This window comes from Vombatus ursinus, unplaced genomic scaffold (assembly GCF_900497805.2).
Source record: "Vombatus ursinus unplaced genomic scaffold, bare-nosed wombat genome assembly UNPS02014802.1, whole genome shotgun sequence".
In the NCBI taxonomy this organism is placed as follows: domain Eukaryota; kingdom Metazoa; phylum Chordata; class Mammalia; order Diprotodontia; family Vombatidae; genus Vombatus; species Vombatus ursinus.
This window is the reverse complement of record NW_020954580.1, coordinates 23,299,614-23,325,653: the sequence shown is the minus strand read 5'-3', so window position 1 is coordinate 23,325,653 and position 26,040 is coordinate 23,299,614. Positions and strand designations below refer to the sequence as shown.

General features: G+C 38.1%; 2 protein-coding genes across 3 annotated transcripts in view; one reads left to right on the top strand and one right to left on the bottom strand.

The window, feature by feature from the left end:
• The window catches only part of FAM117B (family with sequence similarity 117 member B), a 107,621-nt gene extending 99,964 nt beyond the window's left edge, over nt 1–7,657 (top strand). For both annotated transcript variants that reach the window (XM_027873759.1, XM_027873758.1), the window contains one exon: nt 2,150–7,657. In XM_027873759.1, the coding sequence (XP_027729560.1) occupies nt 2,150–2,468 (319 nt within the window). In that variant the 3' untranslated portion in view covers nt 2,469–7,657. The remainder of the gene's footprint in view (nt 1–2,149) is intronic.
• A 3,957-nt stretch (nt 7,658–11,614) lies between these two features.
• The window catches only part of ICA1L (islet cell autoantigen 1 like), a 42,537-nt gene continuing 28,111 nt past the window's right edge, over nt 11,615–26,040 (bottom strand). The window contains exons 9-12 of the mRNA XM_027873795.1: nt 22,813–22,887; nt 15,964–16,221; nt 14,525–14,623; nt 11,615–12,527 (exon numbers count right to left, since the gene is read on the bottom strand). Of these exons, the coding sequence (XP_027729596.1) occupies nt 12,409–12,527; nt 14,525–14,623; nt 15,964–16,221; nt 22,813–22,887 (551 nt within the window). The 3' untranslated portion in view covers nt 11,615–12,408. The remainder of the gene's footprint in view (nt 12,528–14,524; nt 14,624–15,963; nt 16,222–22,812; nt 22,888–26,040) is intronic.

The window sequence follows — 26,040 nt, the reverse complement described above, 5'->3', positions numbered from 1 at the left end:
AAAATACTTTCCTTCTGGAATTCTGTGATTTGGATTGGGTAAATGAGTCTAAAGAAGCTAGGTTTTTCTCTATCGCTACTGCTAGGGATGAAGGCCATAGTGTAGTGTGGTATTTATAAATCTAGGTCTTAAATTTATGTAGACAAGTGTAGTTTAAAATTTTGACATGATTCACATTTGGAAATTTGTTTCATAAAAACACTGTAAACTCAAAAATGCTATTTAATTGTGAATTATTATTATTTTGTTATAGACATATGAACCTGGGTTCTAATCAAAACCAGAGTACTGGGGGTGGGTGGAGTAGGAAACAAATATAAATGCTTTTAGGAAACTGCTTTGTAAAATTTCAAGATCAGTAGTCTCTGCATTGTCTTAGCTCCGTAGCCTTGTTCCTGACTTCCCAACTGTATTTCCTGATGAACATAGTGGTTTTTGTGTTGTGTCAATAAGACTTTCTAGTACCAAAATTTATTTTGAAACCTTTAAAAAATAAGTTAGAGCCAAGCTACAATATAATATATAATAGATAGCTTTTTACCAAATTTTATATTACCATCTGAAAATGACTAAAATTATTGGTTTCAGATTATATAAAATACATTAAGTTCCTTACTTGATTTTTGTAAATTCAGAACTCTATCTTGATTATAAAATAGAGATAAGGTCAAGTCTGATGTTAAGACTATTCAAATGAGTTATCGAAACATACTTAATGTAGCTTTAGCTTTTTTTTTTTTTTTTTTTTTTTTTAAAGGCAATTGGGGTTAAGTGACTTGCCCAGAGTCACACAACTAGTAAGTGTCAAGTGTTTGTTCTGAGGCTGGATTCGAAGTCAGGTCCTCCTGACTTCAGGGCTGGTGCTTTATCCACTGCGCCACCTAGCTGCCCCCAGCTTTAGCTTTTTAAACACCACAATTTAAGCAGAGAGGTATATATCCTAAATCCACTAGAGAAACACTTTAGCATTCAATTTTAATGGGAAAATTTTTGAGCCAAATTTTAAAGTTTTTAATCTTGTAGTTTAAAAATTCTTGAAATTTATTTCAAGTCAAAAGCCTTGTTGGAGTTTCTTTGTGTTTTGAATATTTGGAGTTTCAACATAAGAAATCTTGACATTTGAAACTCAAAATTGAACTAATGCTTAGTTATGTGTTAATAATGCATTTAGTTAAGCATTATGAATTAATGCTTACTAGGATAGTAGCTCAGTCAAATAAAATTATCTCTCTTTAAGACTTATTTGGAATATATTTAAATAATTTTTATTTATTACCTTGAAAAGAAAAAAAAAATTGCACTGCTCTTCCCTAGAGCAATTATATCCTCCTGAGGGATATTATGTATAATTTATCTAATACCTTTCCAGCTCAAAGGAAATAAAATCTATACCCTTAGACTCCAAATGAGTGTTTCTCCTTTAATCAAGAAGCTAGAATCGGTCCATAGATAGTTTTCCAAAAGAGTGAAGTGGTCCCTCCTAGCATTGTCATGGTGAAAGAGGGATGCTGGTCCCAGGTCTGCCGTTAAGGGACCCAGCTTGAACCTGGGTCTTCTGAATTCAGTGTCAATGCACTGTCTACTTCCTCCCCAGTGGGGGCCTTCAGAACAGACTCTAAAACCAAAGCCCAGACTTGACGTTTGCCTCGAAAACCTGCACGTTGAAGGGATCCTTTTAGTGAGCGTTTAAAAATGCCTGAGGTCCCTGTCTCACAATAATTTTGTAGACATTTCCGGTGGCTCTAACATTTGAAATGCAATATTGTAATTTATATAGTCTTAAAAAAAAAAAACCTAAACATTTCTGTTTTGTATTTCTTTAGGCCAGTGTTATCTATTTACCCTGATTGGCCACCTCCTAAATTGAAAATCTGGGGTTATCCGCTCCTGTTGCCTTTGTGGAGAATGATCTTAAAGAAACTGGCCGCTGTGACTGTTGGAGTTTGCCCTACTCCACGGCGGCATCATAAATCAAGTCCCATTTTTAAGGCCTTTTTTCACTCTAGCTGCTTGAGGATGTTTTTGGGGAGAGGGGATCAGTTGTCTTATATACACATTGATTTTCTTTATGTACTTAGAGATTGCCTGGAAAACTAGAATAGGCAAAACATTTTGAAATCATTTTGTTGTTTCTGTCTTTTGTGTCTAGGCCAAAGCAACTTCATGAAATCCCAGCCTTTTACTGTCCTGACAAGAATAAAGTGAATTTCATTCCTAAAAGCGGCTCTGCCTTCTGCCTCGTCAGCATCCTCAAGCCACTTCTTCCCACCCAAGATCTTACCCTTAAGGGCTCAAGCCATGGCCTGACTGTCTCCACTGGCATGGCACCCACGTTGCTGCAGCCTATCGCCATGGCCTCCCTGTCTACAAACACAGAACAAGACCGGATTTCTCGAGGAACGAGTACGGTCATACCACAGGCCTCGATACTCCAGCAATCAGGACCACTTGAGGAGGCTGAGGGATAGACTACTCTTGCTCATGCATTGCTCTGGGAAACTAAGAGAACCTAATTGGGAATAAGGTGTGAATGAACATTCCAAATCATGCCTCCTTCCATCAACTGAGTCTGCCGTCAATAGACTCCTAAACTTTTTTGGTAGTGACATGCCCCAGCTGTCTGTGGTGATGATGTCATGATGAGCTTCCATAAGAAAGCAGTACTTGTGACTGCTGTACCCCATTTGTGAAGTCTCAAACTCAGTTCACATACCACTTTTTTTTTTTTTTTTTTTTTAGCACTGGTTAAAAGAAAAAAGCTGTATCATTCTTTACTTTTGGAGGACCATTTTATCACAATGCTTTTTGTGTCCCAAGTTAGACTTTTTAAAGAGCAAACAGATCCCTGCAAACATAATTACCAAAGGGAGAAGTTACTGATGCTGCAAGAACCATCTTTTATATGAAAATGACTATTTTATAATAATAACAAATGTTAATTTTCAGATGCATAGCAGACAATAGGATGTTCAGAAGACATTTCCTTGGCCACTGTTTTTTTGTTTCCTTTTCTAGATGTATGCTAATCTCAGCTGTTCTCCAGCTGCTGGGACCAAAGGGATTGCTGAAATTTTCCAGCAATCTTAGTCACTTGACTGTGTTCTTCTCCCAACCAACAACAGATAAATAAATGCATTGAACGTTTGTATGTACACACACACACACACACACACACACACACACACACAGAGCAATATTAGTTCATTATGTGATGTTGTTTTTTGACGTCAGAAGTTTTGTGCTTTGGATACCATCCTTTTAAAAGTGCTATTCCCTCCACATTTAAGATTCCTGTATACCTTTATCTGCATGGTGAAAAAACTACATTCTGGATACAAGTGCTTTAATATTCTATCAGTGGAGTTTTGTTAGAAAATCAATGAGCCAAAAAGTAACTTAACCCCCATTCTTGATCACTCTAGCCAGGAGAAGGATACTCCTCTAGTCAACAGTGTGTGAAATCATGTGATCTTTCCCCCTTAGCACAAAAATTACTTCTTCACCTCAACCCTCAGTGTGTTGTAGCCCCAAGTGATCCTGATGTGGCTATGCATGGATCCCCCCTCCCTTGCTTTCGTGACCTTGCACTCAGTGTTGTGGATTAATTCAGAGCAGATTGTGCTATGTTCGCTGCAGCCAGTGGTCCCCCTTCCTGCCCCCTCCCCGAAGGTCACCTTTCTGATCCCAGTCATCTGAGGGTATGGTTAGGTTTGTTGGTTTGTTTGATTTTTTTACATGTAAGGGAAAAAAATAGGAAAATGAAAATAGAAAGGAAGTTAAAGAGAGGGGGCTCTTCTCTCATTGAGAGGTGACCCGAGTTTCAGCTTAGGCAAGTCCTAATATAAACACCTGCATATAGAACCGATAGCTGTAGGTGATTTGATTATCAAAGCAACTCTTAGAAAAATTCCAGATAAGAACATTCGTGGTTTGTGACAGAGCTTGAGTTGAGGGGCAGCTGTTTTGCAGTGTCAACATAAATAAAACTGAAAGAAGCATCCTTTTAAAAACTTCATATAGTATCTTAATACGCAATAATTTTATATCCCTACAAATATTACAGTCAGAATCCAGTGTTGGGCACTTGAAATGGAGGAAACAACTTCACTGTTCATTCAGCCATAGTTTTCTAAGCTCACAGTTCTATCCCTTCAGGGAAAAACTGGTAGTAGCAATAAGTGTTTTCAAAAGACTGTACCAAACTTGTATTCATGTTCCTTTCAAACAGTTGGCTGATTAAAACCTGTTAAGTAATTTTAAAATGATGTGACTTAGCCATATGCATACATTTGAATAAATCTGTTACACATCAACTGGTAGGTACAGTGTACTTTGATACCCTTTTTATCTGAGACTAATTCTGAGTATACTATATCTTCTTGTACAGTTAAGCTTTCAATTGTTCAGGAGCTAATCATCCAGTTGTTAATCTTGAAGCCCCATTTCTCTGCCATCTTGTTTCTGTCTGAGATAATTCACTGTTAATTAGCTACTGTACAAAAAAAAAGAGCCAGCGATATGAAGAGATGTAAAACAAATCCATCGATTTGGCTCCTTCTTTGTTAGCGCTTCTGGTGACAGGTGTAGGAGGAAGTTGAAACCAATGGCTAAGAACACTAGAGTTTCTGGGTAATTTATGAATTTTAATAATCCTTGCTATGTTTTCTCTTACTCTTATACACCTTCCATTTAAAAATAAAATCTCCTGTATTTAGCATAGGTAATCTAGGCTGGCTGCAAATTGAATGCTTTTACCCAGATATATACCTCTATCCAATATAGACAATATCTATAAATGTTCTACATTTGCTGAATCTGAAGCATTTAAAAATTACAATTGAAGCAGATGTTTAAGAATTATTGTTTATATAGACTTTGAATTTAAACAAATTCTTATCTAATCCTTGACTTTGAGAAGAATGAAAATTCCCAGGTAGATTACTTCTTTGGCTTCCAAATTAACCTTGAATACATCCTTAGATTCTGAGCTTTAGGTCTTTTTATTTCATTTGAGTTGATGCAGAACTCTACAGCAATTGCCAAAGGGCTAATTTCAGCATATAAGCTTCTATTGTAATCTTGAGAAAATTATTAACCACTCTAGCTGTCAGCCTTTCACCCATCCGTCTCTTTTCATAAGCATTTGATGAATTTAAGATGAAGCTTAATCTTAAATATAGTGTTGCTACTACAATTAAGTTCTTACGTTTATGCGCTATTAAATAGAATAAAATTTCTAATGAATGAGATTTGGGGAAAATGTTGACATTTTCCAAAAATACTATTAAACAAGCAATATACAAACATAATAGCAGGGGTGGTATAAACTCCATATTCAGGTCAAAGATCATGGATTTAGGGCAAGAAGAAACCTTAGAGGTCATCTAGTTGAACTCCTTAATTTTACAGATGAGGAAACCAAGGCCAAAAGAGGTTAAATGACTTACTTAGAGTCACATAATTACTAGGATGCTTAGCCGGAATTGAAATTCAGGTCAGCCAACTCCAAATCTAACACTTTTAAAATAAGTTGTACCACTTTTCTGGTGGAGGACTAGGGGTGAGATGGGGAGACAATACTCTGGAGAAGATTATCATTTTCTCTGTAGATGAACTTTTCTTGCTATCACAGCTTTCTAAAATAAAAAGCTACTTTATTATCTCTGAACCTGAGTATGAGGTGGTGTGGTGTAAGGAAAGGGCACAAAATCTGAAATCAGAAGAACCAAATCTGAATCTAACAGCCATGGTGACACAGTCAACCCCTCTTGATTGGTTTCTTCATCTGTAAATGATAGTGTTGATTGGACTAGATGATATCTTAAATACCTTTCAACTCTAAATCCTATGATCTTGTTCCTTAAAGCTCTCTTGAGAACTTAGGGCATTTGCTTGTTTTTCCCCTATTAATGATATGGCTTAGCATGAGCACTAAAATCAGTCTTACATTCTACAGGTTTCTCAGTAGGATGGTTAAAAAACTTCTACCTAAGCTTGAAAATCCAGTTGGAGCTTTAAAATGCTGTGATATGAAGAAACTATTTTGTTCTACCTGTGGACAAATGACTGGTGAAGCAGAAAAGTATTCATTTTTTCCAGAATGTGGATTTTGCTGGAAGAATTGATATTGTTCACAAATAGGTTTTTATTACCTTCTGTGTAAGACAAGGCTATTTTTTCATTTCTTTTGTTAAATGGGACAAATAAAAGTGTCCTAAGTGCCACCAACAGGGTTCAATTTATTGCTCTGTACTTTAGAAAAATTCCATAATAATTAAGATATTGGTTTCTTAATCCAGTTCTGTCATTGGTGCTGAATTTACCATTAATATTGAAAAAATTTGACTTGGCACTTTAAGGCCTAAACCTAGTTCAAAATCTGTTGTCTTAATAGATAAGCAGAACAGTCAACAACAAATAGCACACTGGGAGGCGCTGGGGAGATCTTAACTGCATCTTTATGTTGAAGGTGTTCACTTAGAAGAAAAAGCAAGGTTGTTTTCCTTGAAAAATTGTCCTGTACGTCGGTGTTGTTAATGATGTTGAATATTATCATATGTATAAAAGGTGTTAAGTGTATACATTGTACCTTAAGAATTGTTGGTGCCTCATGGAAAAAAGTAGTTTACTTTTTATGTAAAGACAAGGTATTTGTGCATCTTGGTGGAGTTAACAGAGATATTTTTCCTTTCTACTGTTAAAAAATATTTCCATGAAAATTCGGATTATATTTTTGTTCCAGAAATATCTTTGTTGTATAATTTGTTGTAAATGGTATGATCTGCAGTGGATTGATACAAAGAATAGATGCATGTAAAGTAGCAAGAAGATGATCCCGTCAGCCCTTGCTTCTTTGCTATCCTCCCCACTAGCCCCAAGAGCAGAAACACAGCGGCTCTAGGAGCTCTCTATATATTGTAGATGAATATTGAAAAAAATGTTGGTAAATGTTAAGAGTTGGGTTGGTTTTTCAAGAGGTGCCAGTTGTAACTTGAGGTGAGTTTGCTTACAGGGTTGTTTCATTTTACTCTGAAGAATGATATGCCCTGTCAGGAAGGCCACATGCTTGGAGCTATTTTTCCTTTGATAGCGATGGATTATGCTCCACTTACAACCAGTAGCCTCTGTTGGCAAGACAGTCATCTTGGGTTTGGGGTGTAGTCTTTGTCTTAGGATATAGCAGACCTTGCTAGTGTCATGCTGTAACCAACTCTGCTGACTAGTCATAGATACCATGAAGTATATAACTGTTTTAGTAGTAGAGAAAGCTGGGAGACATTGAACCTATGTTAAGTGATGAAAGAAACCTCCATAGCTACCAGTGATAAAAATATTAACAGAACTACTTTTCTTAAAAATTAAAAACTAAATAGCAAAAACATAGTTAAAAATCAAATTAAATAAAAATCCTTTTTATTAGCTAGAGTCTAGTAATACCCATATAATTTTGTTAATAAAGCTCTTCCATTGTAATTTGAGTTACCAAGCTGGGATATGGTAGGTGACACTTTTTGTCCTCTTCCTTTCAGTCACTCATATTCCTTCCTTACCCCTCTGCAGACTGTAGGATTGGCTGAGATGTGATTTCCAGCATCTTGATCTTCATTCGTCTGTCATTGTTACCTGGTTTGACAGTATTAAATGTTCAAGAAACCTACATTTGGAAGCTACTGTGATCATTTCTCCTTCAGTTGGTATCTAGAAGCCATCTCCAAAACACAGTATGATAGTTTTCACAGCAGTTCACTGCTATTGTGACATAAAAAGTCAGAATTTTTTTTCTCTTACAAAAACAAGTTGTCATTTTTAGCAGTAGTTTTTAAAAATCTTGATTTTTACCAGAAAGCTACATGAGATTTACAGTGTGTGTTGTTTACAGTTTTTGTTGCTCCATATAGTTACTTTTTTCAGAAGTCCTATCTTTGAGTATGCAGAAAAGTTTTGTTTGGAGCTGTTTTATCTGTTTACTAAAATATGGATTTGAGACTTAAGTCTGCAAGTTATCTCTTCTTAGAAATTTTCAAGCCTAGCCACACCCACCTGATTCACACCCCTTAAATAAATTCTCCAGAATGTCAGTTGTGTTACATTGATTTGTTTGTTTTTTATGAAACACTTGTAAATATCAAGTATGCAGCTTGCATCTTGTCTGGATGGAATATTACTGCCTTGTGCTGCATGTGGCCGAGTTTTATTAAGGGATCTGGATTTGGGAAGAAAACAAAATGATATATCTGACTCTGTGCTTCTTAAGAATCCTGTACCTCACATAGTTGTGAAGATCAAAAGGAAACAGTTTGAAATGCTTTTAAAACTCATGGGCTGTACAAATATAAGGTACCATTATTCTATTTTCCCATACATGCTGTCAATTTTTAACTCAGTGGAAATAGTCTGATGCTGAATACATTTCAGGTTATAGACTCTACATAGAAAGAGGTAAGTTTTAAGGGTGTTGGGGGTGAAATTCAAGAAAAAGTATTTTCCCAGGGTCACAGCTTGGGGATGAAGTGCCAGATGGAATGCTTTGACTGACTTGTTTGCTTTCCCTCTCCTTTGATTGGTCTGACTTTGAAGTTTAGGGAAGAGCTAAATACAGAGGCAGAATGATCTTTGGGGAAGAGACCCACAACTGGCCACCTAAAATTGGTGGAAAAATTAGTTCTGGGAATTTTTAGTGTTTGAAATAAAAAAGCTACTGTTACTACAGATAATTTAGAGAAGAGCTTTCTTTGACTTTGAGAGTATCTCAAGACAGGCTGACTTAACAGGATTTCAATAAATAGATTTTTAAGCCTGGTTTTTCTTTAGAGAAAAAAGATTGAGAATATTCTTTGTTGGATCGTGTTAATCCCTTCATGGGCCAATTTCAGAGTTTTATTTAAGAGATACAATTGGATTACCTGCATTTCAAAATCTTGGCCTTAGTCAACACTAGCTAGGTCTTCCCACGTGCTTGCCTTTTGGCTATCCTGCTGTTTGCAGTTTTAGTCAGAGGAACTGGCATAAGGCTTTCATGAAAGAAGTCAGTTTCTGTTGTTTCTCTAAATGAAAATTCAGAAGGAAGAGGTTTGAAATCTGGATTCTGGCTATACTTCACGCAGCCTATTTTACAGACACACACACACACACACTCTGTCACTCACATTCTTATGGAGAGAAGGTGTCACTTTACACCTAAATCGCCTTACTAAAAACCACCTTTTCCTAGGTTATTGAGCTGACTAATGCCCTTTAAGCTCACCTTTCTTGCAGCTTTGTTTCTTAAACTTGCCATTCTGGACGAGGTTGATTTCCCCCAAGGTAAGGAAGTACAAGACTGCCACCTTTAGGGAATCGTATAAACTAGCAATCGATCACTAGGATTGATCCTGGTCTGCCACCAGTAAACCAGGTCATGTTGCCACTGAAAAAATCCTGGCTTTGCATATTCCTCCTTTAAAGTCTTTTCCAGATATGACCCTTCAGCATACACTGAAAACACTCTATTTGATTATCCAGTGTTTTTAGGCTCAGAAACAATACGCGATCTTTTAAAGCCAATAATATTTATAATGAAGAAATTAAATTTCCCAGTTCTTTAATCCTGAAAGAATCAGTCTCACAAAAAATATCAACTGCCCCATTTTTATTTTCATTGTCATTGGATAACTACATGAATTCAATGAATTTAGCTCCTAGTGAAGCTTCTTAGTTGAAATCCTGATAACTTACAGAAATAATCCACCAAGATTTTAATTTATTCTATACATCTCTAGACACAGCGGGATGATGCCACTTCTTGAAGTGTTATCTTCTGAGTCTAGTGAAGGCAAACACAGAAAAGTACATGTAGCCCCCTCTAAGGGCTTGCTCTGTAATATTGGAGGAATATCGGGGACAAAATGTGACTTCTAACACAAACACTTATTCTGTATGTGCCGCTAAAATTTCAGTTCCCAATATTATTTCATAACTATAAAATTCTATAGTTAAAGATTTCAAAAAGTACAAAGTTACATTAATCCTGACCCTAATATATACCTTACCCACCTTGGTGGATTTGGATGTTGTCTCGTCTCTATAGATAACAGGCAAAGTTCAGTTCTGAAGCCGTTCGTTAGACTTGTTTATTAATATAAATCCATTCTTCTCTGGTATAAAAACACTTGTTTCCCCAAGCAATCAGTATAAAAATGGTAAGGGGTTAGTTTTTTCCCTAAGAATATTCTTCTCATACTCAGAAAACATAATGGTAGAGCTTACTGCCTCTTAGTGAGTGGATCTAAAGTGAGAGGGAAAAAATGATCCCATGGCTTACTAAGCTGTCTTTTTAGTCTGCTTCACCTCACTTTTTGGTTTGTTTTATTAGATTATTTGTAGCATACTTAGTTGTCAAATACTAAGTGCTAGTTAGCTTTCAAACTATTTGTCTTGGACTTCCCAGAGTGAAAGATTCTCTACTTTAATTATAGAAGGAAGGTTTTCAGGCAGTGCTTTTCAACGGAGTCCTTTATGCCCTACATGGTTTTTCATGCCTTCTTAATGGACTTGCTTAGATTACTAGTGAAGCAGCCAATCCTCATTTAGAGGTTGCATGGACACTTTTCATGGGTGTATGGGGAGGAAGAAAACATCTAAGGAAATATGAAAAAAAATGCAACTATATCTGATGTTTTATACTCTAATTAAGGATAACATTCCTTAAAGTATGTCAAAGCAGCCATTATTTTGAGCACCTACAGTTCAATGGAGTTTGAGAGCACCAAAAAATTAAGTGGTTTCCTGACATCCTTGCTTGCTCCATTGGGATAGTAATTGAGTACAAAGCCATAAATGGAAAAGTACACACTTTTCTTTTGGAGAAATAGGGACAACTGAATGAAGATCAACATGAATGTGTTCTTGGAAGTATTTTTTAATGAAAACCTCTGCCAATAGTTGTTTTATTTCCACCTATATTTTTAATCCCCAAATGATCCTATCCAACACCTTAATGAGTTCACCATATTATTCTCTGGAAATAGCTATCTTTTCTTTTCCCCTTGAGGTCTTTCCTTGGCAGCTTTAGCCCTTTAAATAGGACAAGTTTTATGCTTTGGCTTCAATTTCCAAAAATGTTCTGCAGTTCTAGGCTCTTTGACTCCTAATTAAGTCATATTCTGATCTAGGCACACATTCTGAAAGCAATAGTGAACATGTATGGTGATGTTAGTAGGGGAGAATACTGGATTGGGAATCAAAAATGGAGCCAGAAAGTTACAGGTTTAAAAAAAAAAAACACCACCTGGGACCAAAGAATGCCACAAGAAAAAAAGGAACACAAGTAGATCATGATATAAAAGAGAGAAGCCATATTCGTGTACACTTAACACTACTCATCAATTCTCTCCCACTACTAAAATAATACTACTGTGCCTTAGTAGTAGTCAAAAGATTTTTGCCTCAAAACTTGAGTCAATTGCAACAAATTGTTATAAGAACCAGAAAAGATATGGGAAACGTACATGCAAAAATCTGAAAGGAGTCTGCTATTTATGAATAAGGCTTAACTCAATTCAGTATGCACTTAGAAGACACTCTCATTGATTGCTTAGGCATTTTTATAAGTATTTTTTTCTTTTTCCTTCTGGAATTTAAACACTGCTTGTAACAGGGCCTGTACCATCATGGCATGGCTATATCATAAATCTGAGATGGGAAGAGTTTTCCAGGTATTTGGCTGGGATGGGCTAACCTACTTTAACCACATTTTTAGTTAAGTAGAATAAAGATTCCCTTGCTTTTCAAAGAATAAAAACTTAAGCAACAGGAAAACTTGACCCCAAGGGGAAAATAGGCACTACTTTTCTACTGAATCCTTTCAGACTGAGTTAATTGAGTCTTTAATCTAGTTTCAAACTAACAAAGTTCAAATGGTTCCAGTAATATTTTAACATAGAACTCAATGCCCCTGTTCCTCAAAACTACTTTTTTAAAACCCCCAAACCAACTTGCCTGCTCTAGTGCTCTTAATCCACCCACAGAACTCCACCAGACAATGGCTGGGCTTATGAAAGGATCAAAACCACCACATGGCCCTAAAAAGGTTGTTTCCATGGAAACAAGCATATACCCTCATTGAAAATGACTTTACCTTTCTCTTTGGGAATTTTAGTGCTTAAATATCTATCTTTGATCCAAAATGGCTTATTGTGCTTGCCACATATTATTGGGAAACATTACAAAACCAAGATATTAAAGATGTTCCAACTTAGTGCTTTTGGCATGACTCTTTACTAAACAGCTGGACATCAAATATTTGACTCTTATACACCTTGCTTGTGTCTGAATTACAATCAGCTCCTTTCCACAAAGGCAATATGTTACAAGATTTGATACCTCAAGGCCACTGACGTGACAATATAATTATCTACTTAGTAATTCTAGTCAAGCATTAAGGAGTTCATCATCTGAGTGTCCGATGGCATCTGGATTTGAAAGGGGATCCAGGTCTGCAAAGAGGTTAAACCAGGCTGACATATCTTGATTATTTCCACCTTCTGGAGCTGTAAGAAAAAAATGAAAAAAAGTGACATTAAAGATGTGCAGTTTACCATCTTAGTATATCTTATTTTGATAGTACTTTAACAGAAACTAATTAGATGCTTCCTTTAAAGAAATAATAGACAACATGATAAATTATCAATTATAGTAATTATCAAATTATAAATTTCTGCACTTAATTTTTCTCCGATTTTAAAACAACATCATGTAGATGGCACTTCTCACAGTAGAATATAATTGTCAGTTTTAGTCCAAAAAGTTTTCTCAGAGATTTGTCAACGTCCTGAGTGCTTGTACAGGCCTGGCAGTGATACAATACAGCTTTCTGTCTGAGTGGGACAGGTAGGAGAGGAAGAACTTGGAAAGTCAGGGTAAGAGAGGTATGAAAAGAGGAGGGATTTGTAGAATGCAGACCTCCGGGGAGTCTGTATTCCCCGCTCCCACGCACAGACCTGAGGAATGGCTGAGGGTGAGGAAGGACGCCACAAACTTAGTGGCTTTTGAGACAGAAGGAAAGGAAAGGGTTGTTTTTTAAATTTCAGAACCAAAACAAAAATCCGAGGGTAAAAAATAAAGAAGACAGTTGGATAGTGAGGTGGAGGTAGAAGAATAAGTCCCAGGCTTAGAAAATGTTTCTCTAATCCCTACTACATTAAGGGAGAGGAAGAGAGGAGAGCAGGCAGAAGGGTCTGAGGATCAACTAAGGGCTCCCGTGACTCATGAAAACTGCTAGGGGCATAGGGGCCCCCTGTAGTGTCTCCTGCCCCACCCCCAGGTGTCTACCTGAGATTCATCAGAAGGGAGGCAACCTGGGCTAGGGGAAAGAGGATGGAGGATGTGACTATTGCATCAGAGCTGGGTGGCCCGGGGATGGGAAGTGAGGGGAGGGACACTAGCTGTACTTCTGGGCTCTTTCATTTGTGCCAAGAAGGCTGAAGGTTAGAGGCCAAATCCAAAGTGGACAGCGGTGGGGGAGGGACAGGGAGTGAAGGTGGAAGCAAAGAGAACAGCCTGGGAAGAAAACTGAAAAGCAACTAAAGATACTGTATTTCACTGAAGACCTCTGGGTTACACTTAAATAACTGCTGGCTACCTTAAGAAATTGCAAAAGTGAGTATAAAAATAAAAGTGAAATAAGACAAAAGTATAAAGTCCCTATTGGGAGGTAGAAATTACCTAGGTAGGTCAGTGCTTGCCTGATACCACGTTGCAAAGGCTCTCAGGTATGATTCAAGATTAAGGCTAATACCTACACCTAAATTATAGACAATAATATATTTAGAAATAGATTTTTAACCAAAAATCTGATGATAGTTTAAAAGCAAGACATAGAATGCATCTATAACTTTATTATGTCTTTGAACATTTAGTTACAACTCAGTGCCAACTCCAAACCTACTTAAAACTCTAAAACTGGCTTGTTTTAGCCTTTATATTAGCCCATACTCCTTTTTATTTGAGTAGCTTGTCTTACTTTGACTGGAAGGTTGGCAGGGATTAATTTGGACCATAAAAATGGTTGTAACTTAAGAGACAAATATACCTTATCTACATGATTCTTAGTGCAGTGATCACTTTTGCTACCAATACCACTATGCTGTGGTCCCCTGGAGAGGTTAGAAAATCACTATTCTGGTATTTTTGAAGCCCTAAATTCTTGGAACATGATGAAAATTTTGAGATTTTACTTAATTTAAATATGTACTCAAAATTGAACAGCTGTTCTGTTCATGGGCAAAATGTTGGGCATTGGCTCCTATCCTGCAATCTGGGTAATGATCTTTAGACATACAAGCCAATGAGTTAGAGTGAGAAGCTCGTCTACTCAATTTAAATATTCACTATGATGACAAATGGTACAGCTTTTTTCCCCCCAATTTCCTTTTGATTCGGCAAAGCATTCTGTTCATTATGTGGAAAACACTAGGCCACTGGTACTCTTGAAAAATATTTATCTGACTCCTATTGTTTCTTTTTGTGAGAGTAGAAGATGACTTACATATTGGTGATTTCTTTGGTTTACTCTGTGAAGGCACAGGCTGGTTATCAGAATCCGTGTGTGAAAGAGAAAATACTGATTCCCCCTGAGAGGTCCAGCCTTAAAGAAAAATTAATGAATTGTTAGACACACATAAAAAAAAACATCACAAAAAAGGAAAACAAAAGATTTGAGATCCTCTAAGATTTTTTTTTTTTTTTGCCAACAGTAAAATATTTCTTTTGGGCAGCTAGGTGGCACAGTAGATAGTGAGCTGGGCCTAGAGTCAGTAAGACTCTTCTTCCCAAGTTCAAATCCATCTCAGATATTAACTAGCTATATGACCCTGGGCCAGTCATAACGCTGTTTGCTTCAGTTTCCTCGTCTGTAAAATGAGCTGGAGAAGGAAATGGCAAACCCACTCTAGTATCTTTGCCAAGAAAACCTCAAATGAGGTCATGAAGAGTCAGACGTGACTGAAATGACTGAACAACAAAATATTTCGATAGCACAGAGTGCATGAACTTCTATTTCATGCAGCAGTGTATAAGCTCTACTCCAGCTCTGCCACAGCTTGATGTACTTGACCTGTGTGAATCCTGGTTTTCACATCTACAAAATAAGGTTATCTCATCATAGTGGAGAGAAGGCAGAAATAATCAACTCCATTACTCATCTGTGCCTTAGGAAGCGACTCTAACAGGTGATATAGCCTTTCTAAATTCAGAATGATGCTATAGCACCAAGAGGTGAATCGCTCTCCCCAGGAGGATGGCATTGTAGAAAGAGCCCTGGCCTTGGCCAGAGATGAACAGAGTTGGAATCCTCCCTCTGCACTTATAACAGGTGGTCTTGAGAAAGGTATTTACCTTTTCTGCATTTGAGGTTTGTCATCTGAAAAAAAGGGTTTGACTGTTTATTTTCTAAAATACCTTGAACCTCTAAACCCTGCACTGTCTGAAATTTCCCAACTTCAGAGTTTCTATTTTATTATGCTGGCCATTTATGAACTGACAGCTTCAAAAACTACATATTAAAATTAATCTACAAATGCCTGGATGCCTGCACAGACACTTATGTTGTCTAAAAGTTTCAAGTTTTTTAAGATAGCTCCCATGGCAGAGTTACAGGTTATAATTGAGGTCATTTGTGAGTAAAGGGCCACCTATACAAGGATAATGATGAAGATAAACTAACTGAAGCTGGGGGATGACCAAGAAGAAATGGGGGAAAGCAAATGATTTCAGGGGTGAACATTTTATACACAAATTGATTGGTAGATATAGGAATGTAAGTTTTGCAATGTTAATTCTTAGTAAACTTGAGAGGTCTTCATGTGGACTCACATTAAGGTTTTGCTTGTCAAATACATATATCAAAATATATATAAATTATATATACAAATATATAAAAATATACATATACTACATACACATAACAAAATAATCTGAAACACTTACTACTGAAATTTCCAGCAGCATGGCGGCCCAGGTCAAAGAGTTGCGAAGGGAGAAATCCCGATGACTTAGCAAGAGGCTCTGCTCCTGAAGCAGAGTTCTGGGCAGGGAGAACAGTGCTGGGGCTCCCACAGACATTGTGGCATTCTTGGTTAAATTCTCCAGTACTTGAGGAGCTGGGACTCAGTAGGTTGTTCAAAAATGAGAATTCCTTCTCAAAATCCTCTCCTTCCAGGGAATCTACAAGAAGATCTTTTGCAACTATTTTAGGAAAAATTAAAAACAAAAGAAAAATGAAATAATATATAGAGCAAAACAATGAGCAAGAGAAGAATGCCTAGCTCAGCGTCATCACTGTCATACTAGGACTCTTTATTGACAAGCCTCTGTAGCTCAAAAGCATTCTCAGCTGGAGAGGTGTGTATTAAAAATCACAACTACACGTGCTTAACAATAGTACACTTCTGTAAGTTATTAAATATCAGCATGATAGCAAGAATACTTTAAACTGACCTACCTAATTTGCTGAATATATAAGAAACTAAGTGCAAATAAGTAAATAGTAAAAGTTCTTGATAAGGGATTAGCACATTTAGCTGCCTTCATTTCTGCCAGGTGATGTACTCGGGGTCATGTGGACACTGAAGGAACTTGTTTACTTGACTATTTGGTACAAAGGATTTTTTAAAAAATTATTTTTCAGTGGGTGGGGGGAGGTAAGAGGGAAAGGAGGTAGGTTTTCATCAATTAAAAAATAATATTAAGTTTAAAAAGGTTACATGTAGCAAAGAATAAAAGGGAAATAGTTAATTGGGAGAAAAAAACCTTTGCAGCAAGTTCCTATGATAAAAGTTTCATTTTCAAAATATATAATGATTCAGATTTGTAAGAATAAGTGCCATTCTCCAACTGACAAAGGGTTAAAGGATACAAATTGGCAGCTTTCTAAAAATGAAATCCCAGCTATCAATAGTCATAAGAAAAAAATGTTCCAAATCACTAATAATTAGAAAAATGCAAATTAAAGCAACTCTGAGATTCCACCCCATTCCAATCAAATTGACAACGTTGATAAAAAGAAGCAAAATGACAAAAACTGGAGGAGCTGCGGGAAAACAGGCACATTAATGCACTGCTCGTAGGTAGCTCTGTGAACTGGACCAACCATTCAGTAAAGTAACTGGAACTATGCTCCAAAAGTTACTAACTCGTATCTGTCCTTTATTACAGTGATACTCATTAGGATTAGATCCCAAAGGGATCAAATAAGAAAAAGACCTATATTCAAAAACAGTTATAGTAACTCATTTTGTGGTGGTAAAGAATTGGAAATTGAAGGGGTGTCCATCAATGCAGGAATGGCTGAATAAATTATGTGACACGAATATAATCGAACATCTTTGTGCCACAGGAGATGACAAAAGAGATGGTTTCAGAGAACCGGGGAAGACTTATATCCACTGACAAAAAGTGAAGTGAGCACAACCAGGTGAATAATGGATACAATAATAACATTATAAAGACAACACTTTCAACTCTGATCAGTGCAATGACCAGCAACAACACTAGAAAACCAATGACGAATGCTATTCACCTCCTGAGAGTGATGGAGAAAAGACATAGAATGATAGATAACATTTTCACATGATCAACGTGGAAATTTGTTTTAACTATTCATATGGCTTAGAAGAGTTTTTTTTTTATTTTTAATGAGGCGAACATAGGAAAGAAAATAAATGCTTATAAGTCATTGTACATCTTTGAGAGCGCTCTTTAGAGTATTGAGGACAGAAGCCAGATGGTTAGGAGTTAAATTGGGGAAGTGAAAGCAATGAGTATAAACCACTCTTTCAAAAGCTTCAACAGTAAAATGAAGGAGATAGAATGATAGAGAAGATGAGGTTTGATTTTTTTAAAAATGTACTTGGTAGGTTGAAATGTGTTTACAGGAAGAGGGGAAGCAGGCCATAGAGAGGGAGAAAGCAAAGCTATCAGAAGAAGTCATTCTACTGGACCCTGCATGCTCAAGCCCCTCCCTGGCACCCTTGTGCTATCACCAATCTTGCCTTGCCAAACTCCAACTTTAAATTGGTCCTCTACTGCTCACCTTTGTTCCTACTTGCACTGCTAAGGAGAGCTGGAGGAAATCACAAAGCCATGTGGGCTGGGTCCACTACAGATTTATTACCAGATCTCAAGTAGGCCCTCCCTGCAGCAAAGTGGATTTTTTATACATCCCTAGTTGATTGGCCTTGCCCCTTCTGGGCAGTCATTTCATACCTTTTCACTACTCCTCAAGTCTTCCCCAGTGTTCTCTCCACCCACCCTCTCAGCAGAGGAATTCACCTTCTTCTTCTTAGAAGAGAGGCTCCCTCTGCTCCCCTCCACCTCATCTCATGTCACTCCGATGTCCTCCCCCATTGTCTCCTCTTGCACCCTTGCCTAACATGAACAGGTGGTCAAACCTCTCTACATGCACCCTTGACCCCATCTTTTGCAGCAAATTGTACTCACTATCATTCCCATTCTTGCTACTTTTCAGTCTTTTCCTTTCTGCTGGCTACTTCCCCATTGCCTTCAGCATCTGCCCATATCTCCCCCTCATGTAATCCCACCATCATCCCTGCCACATATCATGCTGCATCCTTCCTCCTCTTTGTGGATAAACTTTTGTTGAAAGCCATCTATACAAGGCACTTCCACTTCCTTTTCTCTTACTTGATGCTAAATCCTCTGCAGTCTGACTTTTGACCTCATCATTCAACTTAAATTGCTCTCTCCAAAGTTAGCAAAGATTCCTTAATTGCCAAATCTAATGGCCTTGTCTCAATGCTCATCCTTCTTAACAGCTCTACAACATGTGACACCAATCACTCTCTTCTCCTTATATCCTCCCTAGGCTTTCCTCCTGGTTCTCTCTTCATTTCCCTCCTGCCCTGTTCCTGACTTTCTGGACTTCAAAATCAGCCTTTGCTATCTCATCCCATAACTTCCTTCAGGGTCTCAGGCTTCCTCACCCTGGAACATCCAACCTTCCCTGCCATCTTCTCATGCTGTAATATGTCTCCCTAAGGCCTGCCCCTTTCTCTCTTTGGTGAGTTCCTGCTGGAGCCTCTATTTTGTGGCAGGGGCTAAGCTGGTCCATCTTCATTACCCCCTTCGCTCTGTTCCTGACTTTCCAGATTTCAAAACCATGCCCCCACATCAGCTCATCTCTGCCTGCCCCCTCTCAGCTCCCTTTTTTATGGGTTGTCTTCTTCAATGAGAATGTAATCTCCTTGAGGGCAGGGACACTCATTCTGCTTGTATTTGTATCACCAGTGCTTAGCACTGGGTCTGGCACACAGTAAGTGCTAAATAAGTACTCTTTCTTTCCTTCCTTTTTTTTTTTTCCCCTTCTTCACTCTGTAAGAGGAAGAAGGGGACCTGTCTGATTGTTCCTCAGTCCCATAATAGAGAAGACAGGGTTTGATTTTTTAAAAATGTACTTGGTAGGCTGAAATGTGTTTATAGTAAAAGGGGAAGCAGTTAGTAGAGAGGGAGAAAGCAAAGATAGCAGGAGTCATTCTTTGGCAAGGCCACATTCACTGAACATGAGAGTACCTCAAGGCTCTTTCTTGGGCCCTTTTTTATTCTTGTATATATTTCATGTAGTTATATAATCAGCTGTCATGGTTTCAAATATCAGCTCAATGCAGATGATTCCCAAATCTATATATCTCACTTCTCCCCTGAGCTACAATCTCTCATCACCAACTGTCGTTTGGCTGTCTTTCAAACTGGACGTCCTATAGATATCCGAAATTCAACATGTCAAAACCAGAACTCGTTATCTTTTCTCCCAAACCCTTTCTTCTTCAGAATTTCTTAGATACTGTTAGGAGCACCACCATCTTTTCAGGAACCCAGGCTTGCAACCTTGATGTCATTCTCAACTCCATCAGTAGTCCACCCTATCCCCAGTCTGCTGCTACGTCTTGTTCTTTCCTATTCTTCACAACCTCTGTCACACGCCTGCCCTTCTCTCCTCTCACACAACTGATGCCATGGGACAGGCCTACATCACCTCACGCTTGAACTACCACAGTAACCACCTGGTTGGTCTCCTTGTTTCAATTCTCCAATCCATCCTCAGCTGCCCAAGCGATTTTCCTAAGGCACAAGTCTGAGTGACCATGTCACTGCCCACCCCTTATTCAGTAAACTCCAGTGGCCCCTTATTACCTCCAAGATCAAACATAATACCCCATTTGGCTTTTAAAGCCCTACACAAGTTGGCCCCTTCCTACCTCTAAGTCTCCTCGTACTTTTCCCTCCTTCATGTCCTCTACCCTCTAGCAATGCTGGTCCCCCAGCCCATCGCTCCATCACTCTACTCAGTGACTTTTCACTGACCATCTCCCCCATGCCTGGAATGTTCCCCTTCTTCACCTCTGGCTCCAGTCTTCCTGCAAGACTCAGCTCAAATCCCACCTTCAACTGGTCTTCTCCTCCTTCCTTCTCCCAACATCCCTATCACTTCCTTACCTCTGAGATTATATACCATTTATCCTGTAAATAACTTATAGGCACAAGTTTTTTTCTTGTGGTCCCCTCCATTAGTTTTTGGGCTTCTGGAGGGCAAGGGCCACATTTTTGCCTTTGTTTCTATCCCCAGAGCTTAGCATAGTACCTGACACATAGTAAATGCTTAATTCTGAACTGACTGACTGATGGTAAGGACCATATGAGCAGAAAGAAAGGGATGGATTCAAGAGATGTCATAAAGATAAAATCTACATGACTCACAGCTGATGGAATGTGGAGGCAAGGAAGAGGAAAGAGTCAAGGATGACTTCCGGGTTACAGATCTGAGGGACTGTGGGTTTAGTGATACTGCCCAACAGTAATTGGGAAGTCTGAAGGAAGAGCAAGTATGGGATAAAGATCATGGTATCACACATCATGAATTCTACTTTGGACATATTTAGTCTGAAGTGCTGAGGAAACAACTTCTATTTCCAACTGCCTCCTGAATGTCACCCAGGTGCTCTGTGAATACCTCTAAAATGTACAAAACTGAGTGTCACTTTCCCTCAAAGCATCCTCTTCCTCTTCACTTCCTCTAGTTTTGTCAACGTGTGTGTGTGTGTGTGTGTGTGTGTGTGTTGTCTCCCCTCCTAGGTTGTAAGTTCCTCGAGAGAAGGGATTGTTTCATTTTTTCTTTTTGTCTTTAGATCCCCAATGCTAGATTACAGGCCTACTGCCTACAGCATAGCTGAGAATTCATTTACACATGCTTCTTGACTAACTGATGAAACAAGGTGATGATCCCATGATACTCTAATCAGACCACTTCTGGAGTATGGCTGTAAGAGAAGGAATGGTCAACATTGGAAAAGTCTGGCAAGTGGTAGATGTTTTAGGAGAAAACAAGTTTCTGTGAGTGAGGAAAGTTGAAGGGAGTATGAAGGAAGAAATATAGGAAAAAGGGAAGTTGGTTAGTGAGTTTCAGAGAGCACAGTGGAAAGGGGCAAAGGAAAGGAATGGAAGAGATGTAAAGCTGAGCTGTGTAGGAATGTCAATGTGGGAGAAGTAGTAGGAGAAAGGGATTGTCACCAAAGAAGACACAGATGTTGGTTCTAAACCACAAGGATAATAGGAGCAGGATTTACAGGAGTTTGCTAGCCACAGTGGGGAGGTCAGGGGAGACAAACAGGGAAAAGTCTGTGAACTAAATGTCATCTTTATATCTTTGTCTCCTTCATCCCACCTTCACATTCATATCATCAATTATGGTATCATAATATATGATACTATATCATTATGGTATCAATTATCCTCTCCCATGCCTCATCAGTTTCTCTAGAACATGATAGGAACTGTAAAAATGCTCATTTGATTGAGTGGGTTAACACTATATATCTATCTATATATCTATCTATAGTTTCATGTTAACTGTGCAGAATAACAACGAGGCAGATCCCCAATTAAAGATTCAATTATCCTCTCTATACTTTCACTGGTGTCAGAAGACCTGGATTCTGAGAGAAATGATTATTTCTCTCTTATATTAATAATCAATTATTACATTAGGATTGAGGTTTTTTCCCTTCTTATTTCCTCATTCAGAAACCAGAAACCTGTAGGTTGTTCAGTCTCTGAAGGAAATTGTTGATGATGAGATTGCCCAAATTCCTGGGGTACATGCTTTTCAATACTGGGTGGGAGACTCCACCTAACTAGAGAACCTTACAAAGAATTTAGTCTAAGGTGAATTTTGGCCCATTGTGTTCTACTCAGGCAGGCTGGAGCAGGGAGATAGATCCTTTGTCTAGATTGCCCGAGGCTGGGGGTGGTTTGGCTTGACATAGTCTCTCTTTGTCCATGAGTGACATAATCAAAGTCATAACCCCCAGCCCCTCACTAGAATAAGTCTACCTCTCATTATAATATTCATTCTTCTCATTAATTGTTAACCAGAAATAATTGTCACCTGTTGGAAACACCTATTCTTCCAAGGGCATATAAATGTCAGGAAGTCACCATGATCCATCTTTGGCATTTGAGAGTGCCACTGACCTCTTTTATTAATTATCTGCTAGCATAATTAATAAGATGATTAATTTCCCAGAAATTATGTCTCTCTAACTTTTTATATGTCACAGATCCAATCCTATCCTCAGATGCTCACTACCTGTGTTACCTTGGGCAAGTCACTTGACTGCAGGTTCCTTATGTGTGTAATGAAAGGATTAGACTAGATGGTGTCTGGGGGCTCTTCCAGCTTTAGATCTATTATCCTACAATTCTATAAACACGAGAAACTAAACATCTCAGGGTCCTAAACTGGCAGGGCCTTTAATTTCTTACCATTTTCAGGTCCAGAAAACTGAGGTGCTTCAAACTCACTCATTTGAAAATGGTTTTCTTTATGACCTTCTGTTGCTGAAAGAAAATAAACACCGAGTTCAGGTTTAAAAAAAAAAAAGACACATAAAGACAGAACAGGTACATGTCTGCAAGTCCCAAAAGAATTGATTCAGCAGTGGGTGTTCCTCCTGTCCCTTCCCATGTTGTCTGTGGGTGGCCTGAAAAGGACCCTGGATTCCTGAAAAAAGGTTCTGCCAAGGTGGAAAGGTTTCACACATGGTGCTGGGGATGGACTGTATATCTGTGAGCTAACAACAAATCTAGCTAAGTTCCAGGTAGTGAACATTTCAGGCACAGCAACTCAGGATGTCTACTAAGTTAGAGAAGAGCTAGGACCTTTATTTGTGAATGACACCTACACTAGGGAAACTGTGGATCCTAGAAGTATACGTGATATTTATAAATCACAGAGTCAGAGTTGGAAAAAAAAAAATCCTCAGCCCAACCCCTTCATTCTACAAATGGGAAAAACTGGGGCTCAGAGAAGTTAAATAACTTGACCAAAATTATATAATCATTAAGTGGTAGAACCAGGACTTGAGCCAGGGGTCAGGACTTTAATCATCATCTAGTCTAACCTTCCTCTTTTGCAGATAAGGAAACTGAAGCCCAGACAAGTTGAATGATTCACCAAAGGTCCCACAGCTACCAAATGGTAGGTTAGCATTTGAACCTAAGGTCACAGAACCATAGGCTTAGAGAGCCCATCTAGTTCAACCTCTCATTTTAAAGACAAGGAAACTAAGACTTGACCAGTGTCATGCAGGGAGTAACCATCAGATGAGGACCTGGATTCTCTAACACCAATGCCAGTGTTCGTTCTGCTGTAGCACACTGCTGGTGTGTTTATAATGCATCTAAAATGGATGTGTGCTTTTCCACTCATCTCTGACAAGAACAAAGACTATGCTTAACAATCACACTGTCAACATCCCAGGAAATCTTTACATCTCTCTGAAATACTGAACAGTTATTATGAGGGTCCCTGAAGGAATACTGCAAAGGGATTTCAAAAACATCCATGTTGAGCTCAATCTCCTTGGGAAGAAGAGAAAAACTCACAAGTGATTAGGAACTGAAAAGAACTTGCAACAATCCCCACAGTCTTCAGTCATGTGCAAAACATGCTTCAAAGGCGTCAGCTCAGGTTAACTCAAGAGAATGGTTCATTTGTGGAAATCAGAAACTCCTTAAGTGAAAAATATATCCAAAGAGCAAACATGAAAACAGATGCTGCTTATGCTGTTTCTCAAGCTCCTAAAGATGAGTTAATTCTTGAAGGAAATGATACTAACCTCATCACAAACTCAGCTGCAGGCCACGACAGTAAAAAAAACAATATCAGAAAAATTTTGGATGGCTCCTATGTTTGTAAGAAAGGCACAGTGTGGGGCAGCTAGGTGGCACAGTGGATAGACCACCGGCCCTGAAGTCAGGAGGACCTGAGTTCAAATCTGGCCTCAGACCAAACACTTGACACTTACTAGCTGTGTGACCCTGGGCAAGTCACTTAACTTCAATTGCCTAAAACAAAAACAAACAAACAAACAAACAAAAAAAGAAAGGCACAGTGCATGAGGCTGATGAATAAATTTGAAAATTGATATAGATGCCAAAGTGACCTGTCACTCAGATGTTAGAATAAAATGCATTCGACCATCTGGGAATGTTCTCTTTTTGAAAAATCTGTTGCCTCCTTGAGAAATGAAAACATTTTGTTTTAAAATGTTTTGAAATAGGCCAGTGGTACAAAGATGTTAGGCAGATGACCCTACGTTCTTGTAGTCAAAGCCCGGATTCTGGGAGGTCTTTCTACCAAGCTAGTAAAGCTTTGAATATGAAATCTTTAATTAAGCTCAGAACATCTCCCCACCAGAAGCTTTAAAACCTATTTCTATACAGTAATAAAAGATTGTTTTTAAGAGTGGGATGTGCCATCATCAATCATTTTTTAAAGCAATTTGGAATTATGCTAAGAAAATAAAATGTCCATAACCTTTGATCCAAATGTAGAAGAAAACAAGTATGTTTTACTATGGTCTGCTATGCAGTACTGTGCTAAAGACTTTGCACATATTATCTCATTTGAGATTTCACAACAACTCTGGGAGATGGGTGCAATTATTATCCCCATTTCACAATTAAGGAAACTTTGGGAAACAGGTAAAGTGACTTGCCCAGGGTCACACAGCTGAATGTAGAGTGCATGAAGAGGATACTAGACAGCTCTTCTCTATGTCCACAGGCGTCCAAACAAAAGGAAATAGTGAAAAAAAATTCTTTTTTCTCCTTTTCTTTTTTTTTCACTTTTTTTTTTTTAGGCAATTGGGGTTAAGTGACTTACTCAGGGTCACACAGCTAGTAAATGTCAAGTGTTTGCTCTGAGGCCAGATTTGAACTCAGGTCCTCCTGACTTCAGGGCTGGTGCTCTATCCACTGTGTCACCTCGCTGCTTCGTGAAAAAAATTTTTTTTTAAATTTCAAAAAAGGAAATAATCTTAAACAAATGCAAAAATATTTTGGTTCAATATAGGGAAGAATTTATTGACAATAAAAATGACAAGACATTGGAATGGACCATGGAGGGAGGAGTGTGGAATCCCTACCTCTAGAAAAATCTCCATGAGGGAAAAGAATAGAGAAACTTTTTGAAGGGCTTTTGAAGTTTAGAGAATGGGCCAGAAGATTTTTCTTAATTCCCTCCACCTTTATTATCCATAGGATTTTTCAAATAAACTTAAAGTGACCTGAAGTTTCTTCTTATGTACATCAATTATTCAAAAGTCAAAATTATACTAGTAAAAGATGCACTGTCCCTTTAAGGCCCCATGTACATGGAGCAGTTTAAATATGAAATGGACAGAAAAAGTATTTTTGTGTAAAGGAAAAGATTTACATCAATTGTTAAAGGAAACAATATATAATTTCTACAATAAATATTCTGATACCTAAAAGGAATAAGAAAAGTACTTCATTTTTTAAAAAGCACCTATTAATTAATATCTATATGAAGAAACAGCTTTCAAATGGGATTCGAACACTTTTAGTCAGAAAATGAATTAATGAACTATGGTGTAAATATTAAGCCTCAAATCAAAGAGTTTGATGTTAGAGGCAGAAGGCTAACTTTTAACAATTAAAAACTGGAAAAATGGGAACGAAAAGAAA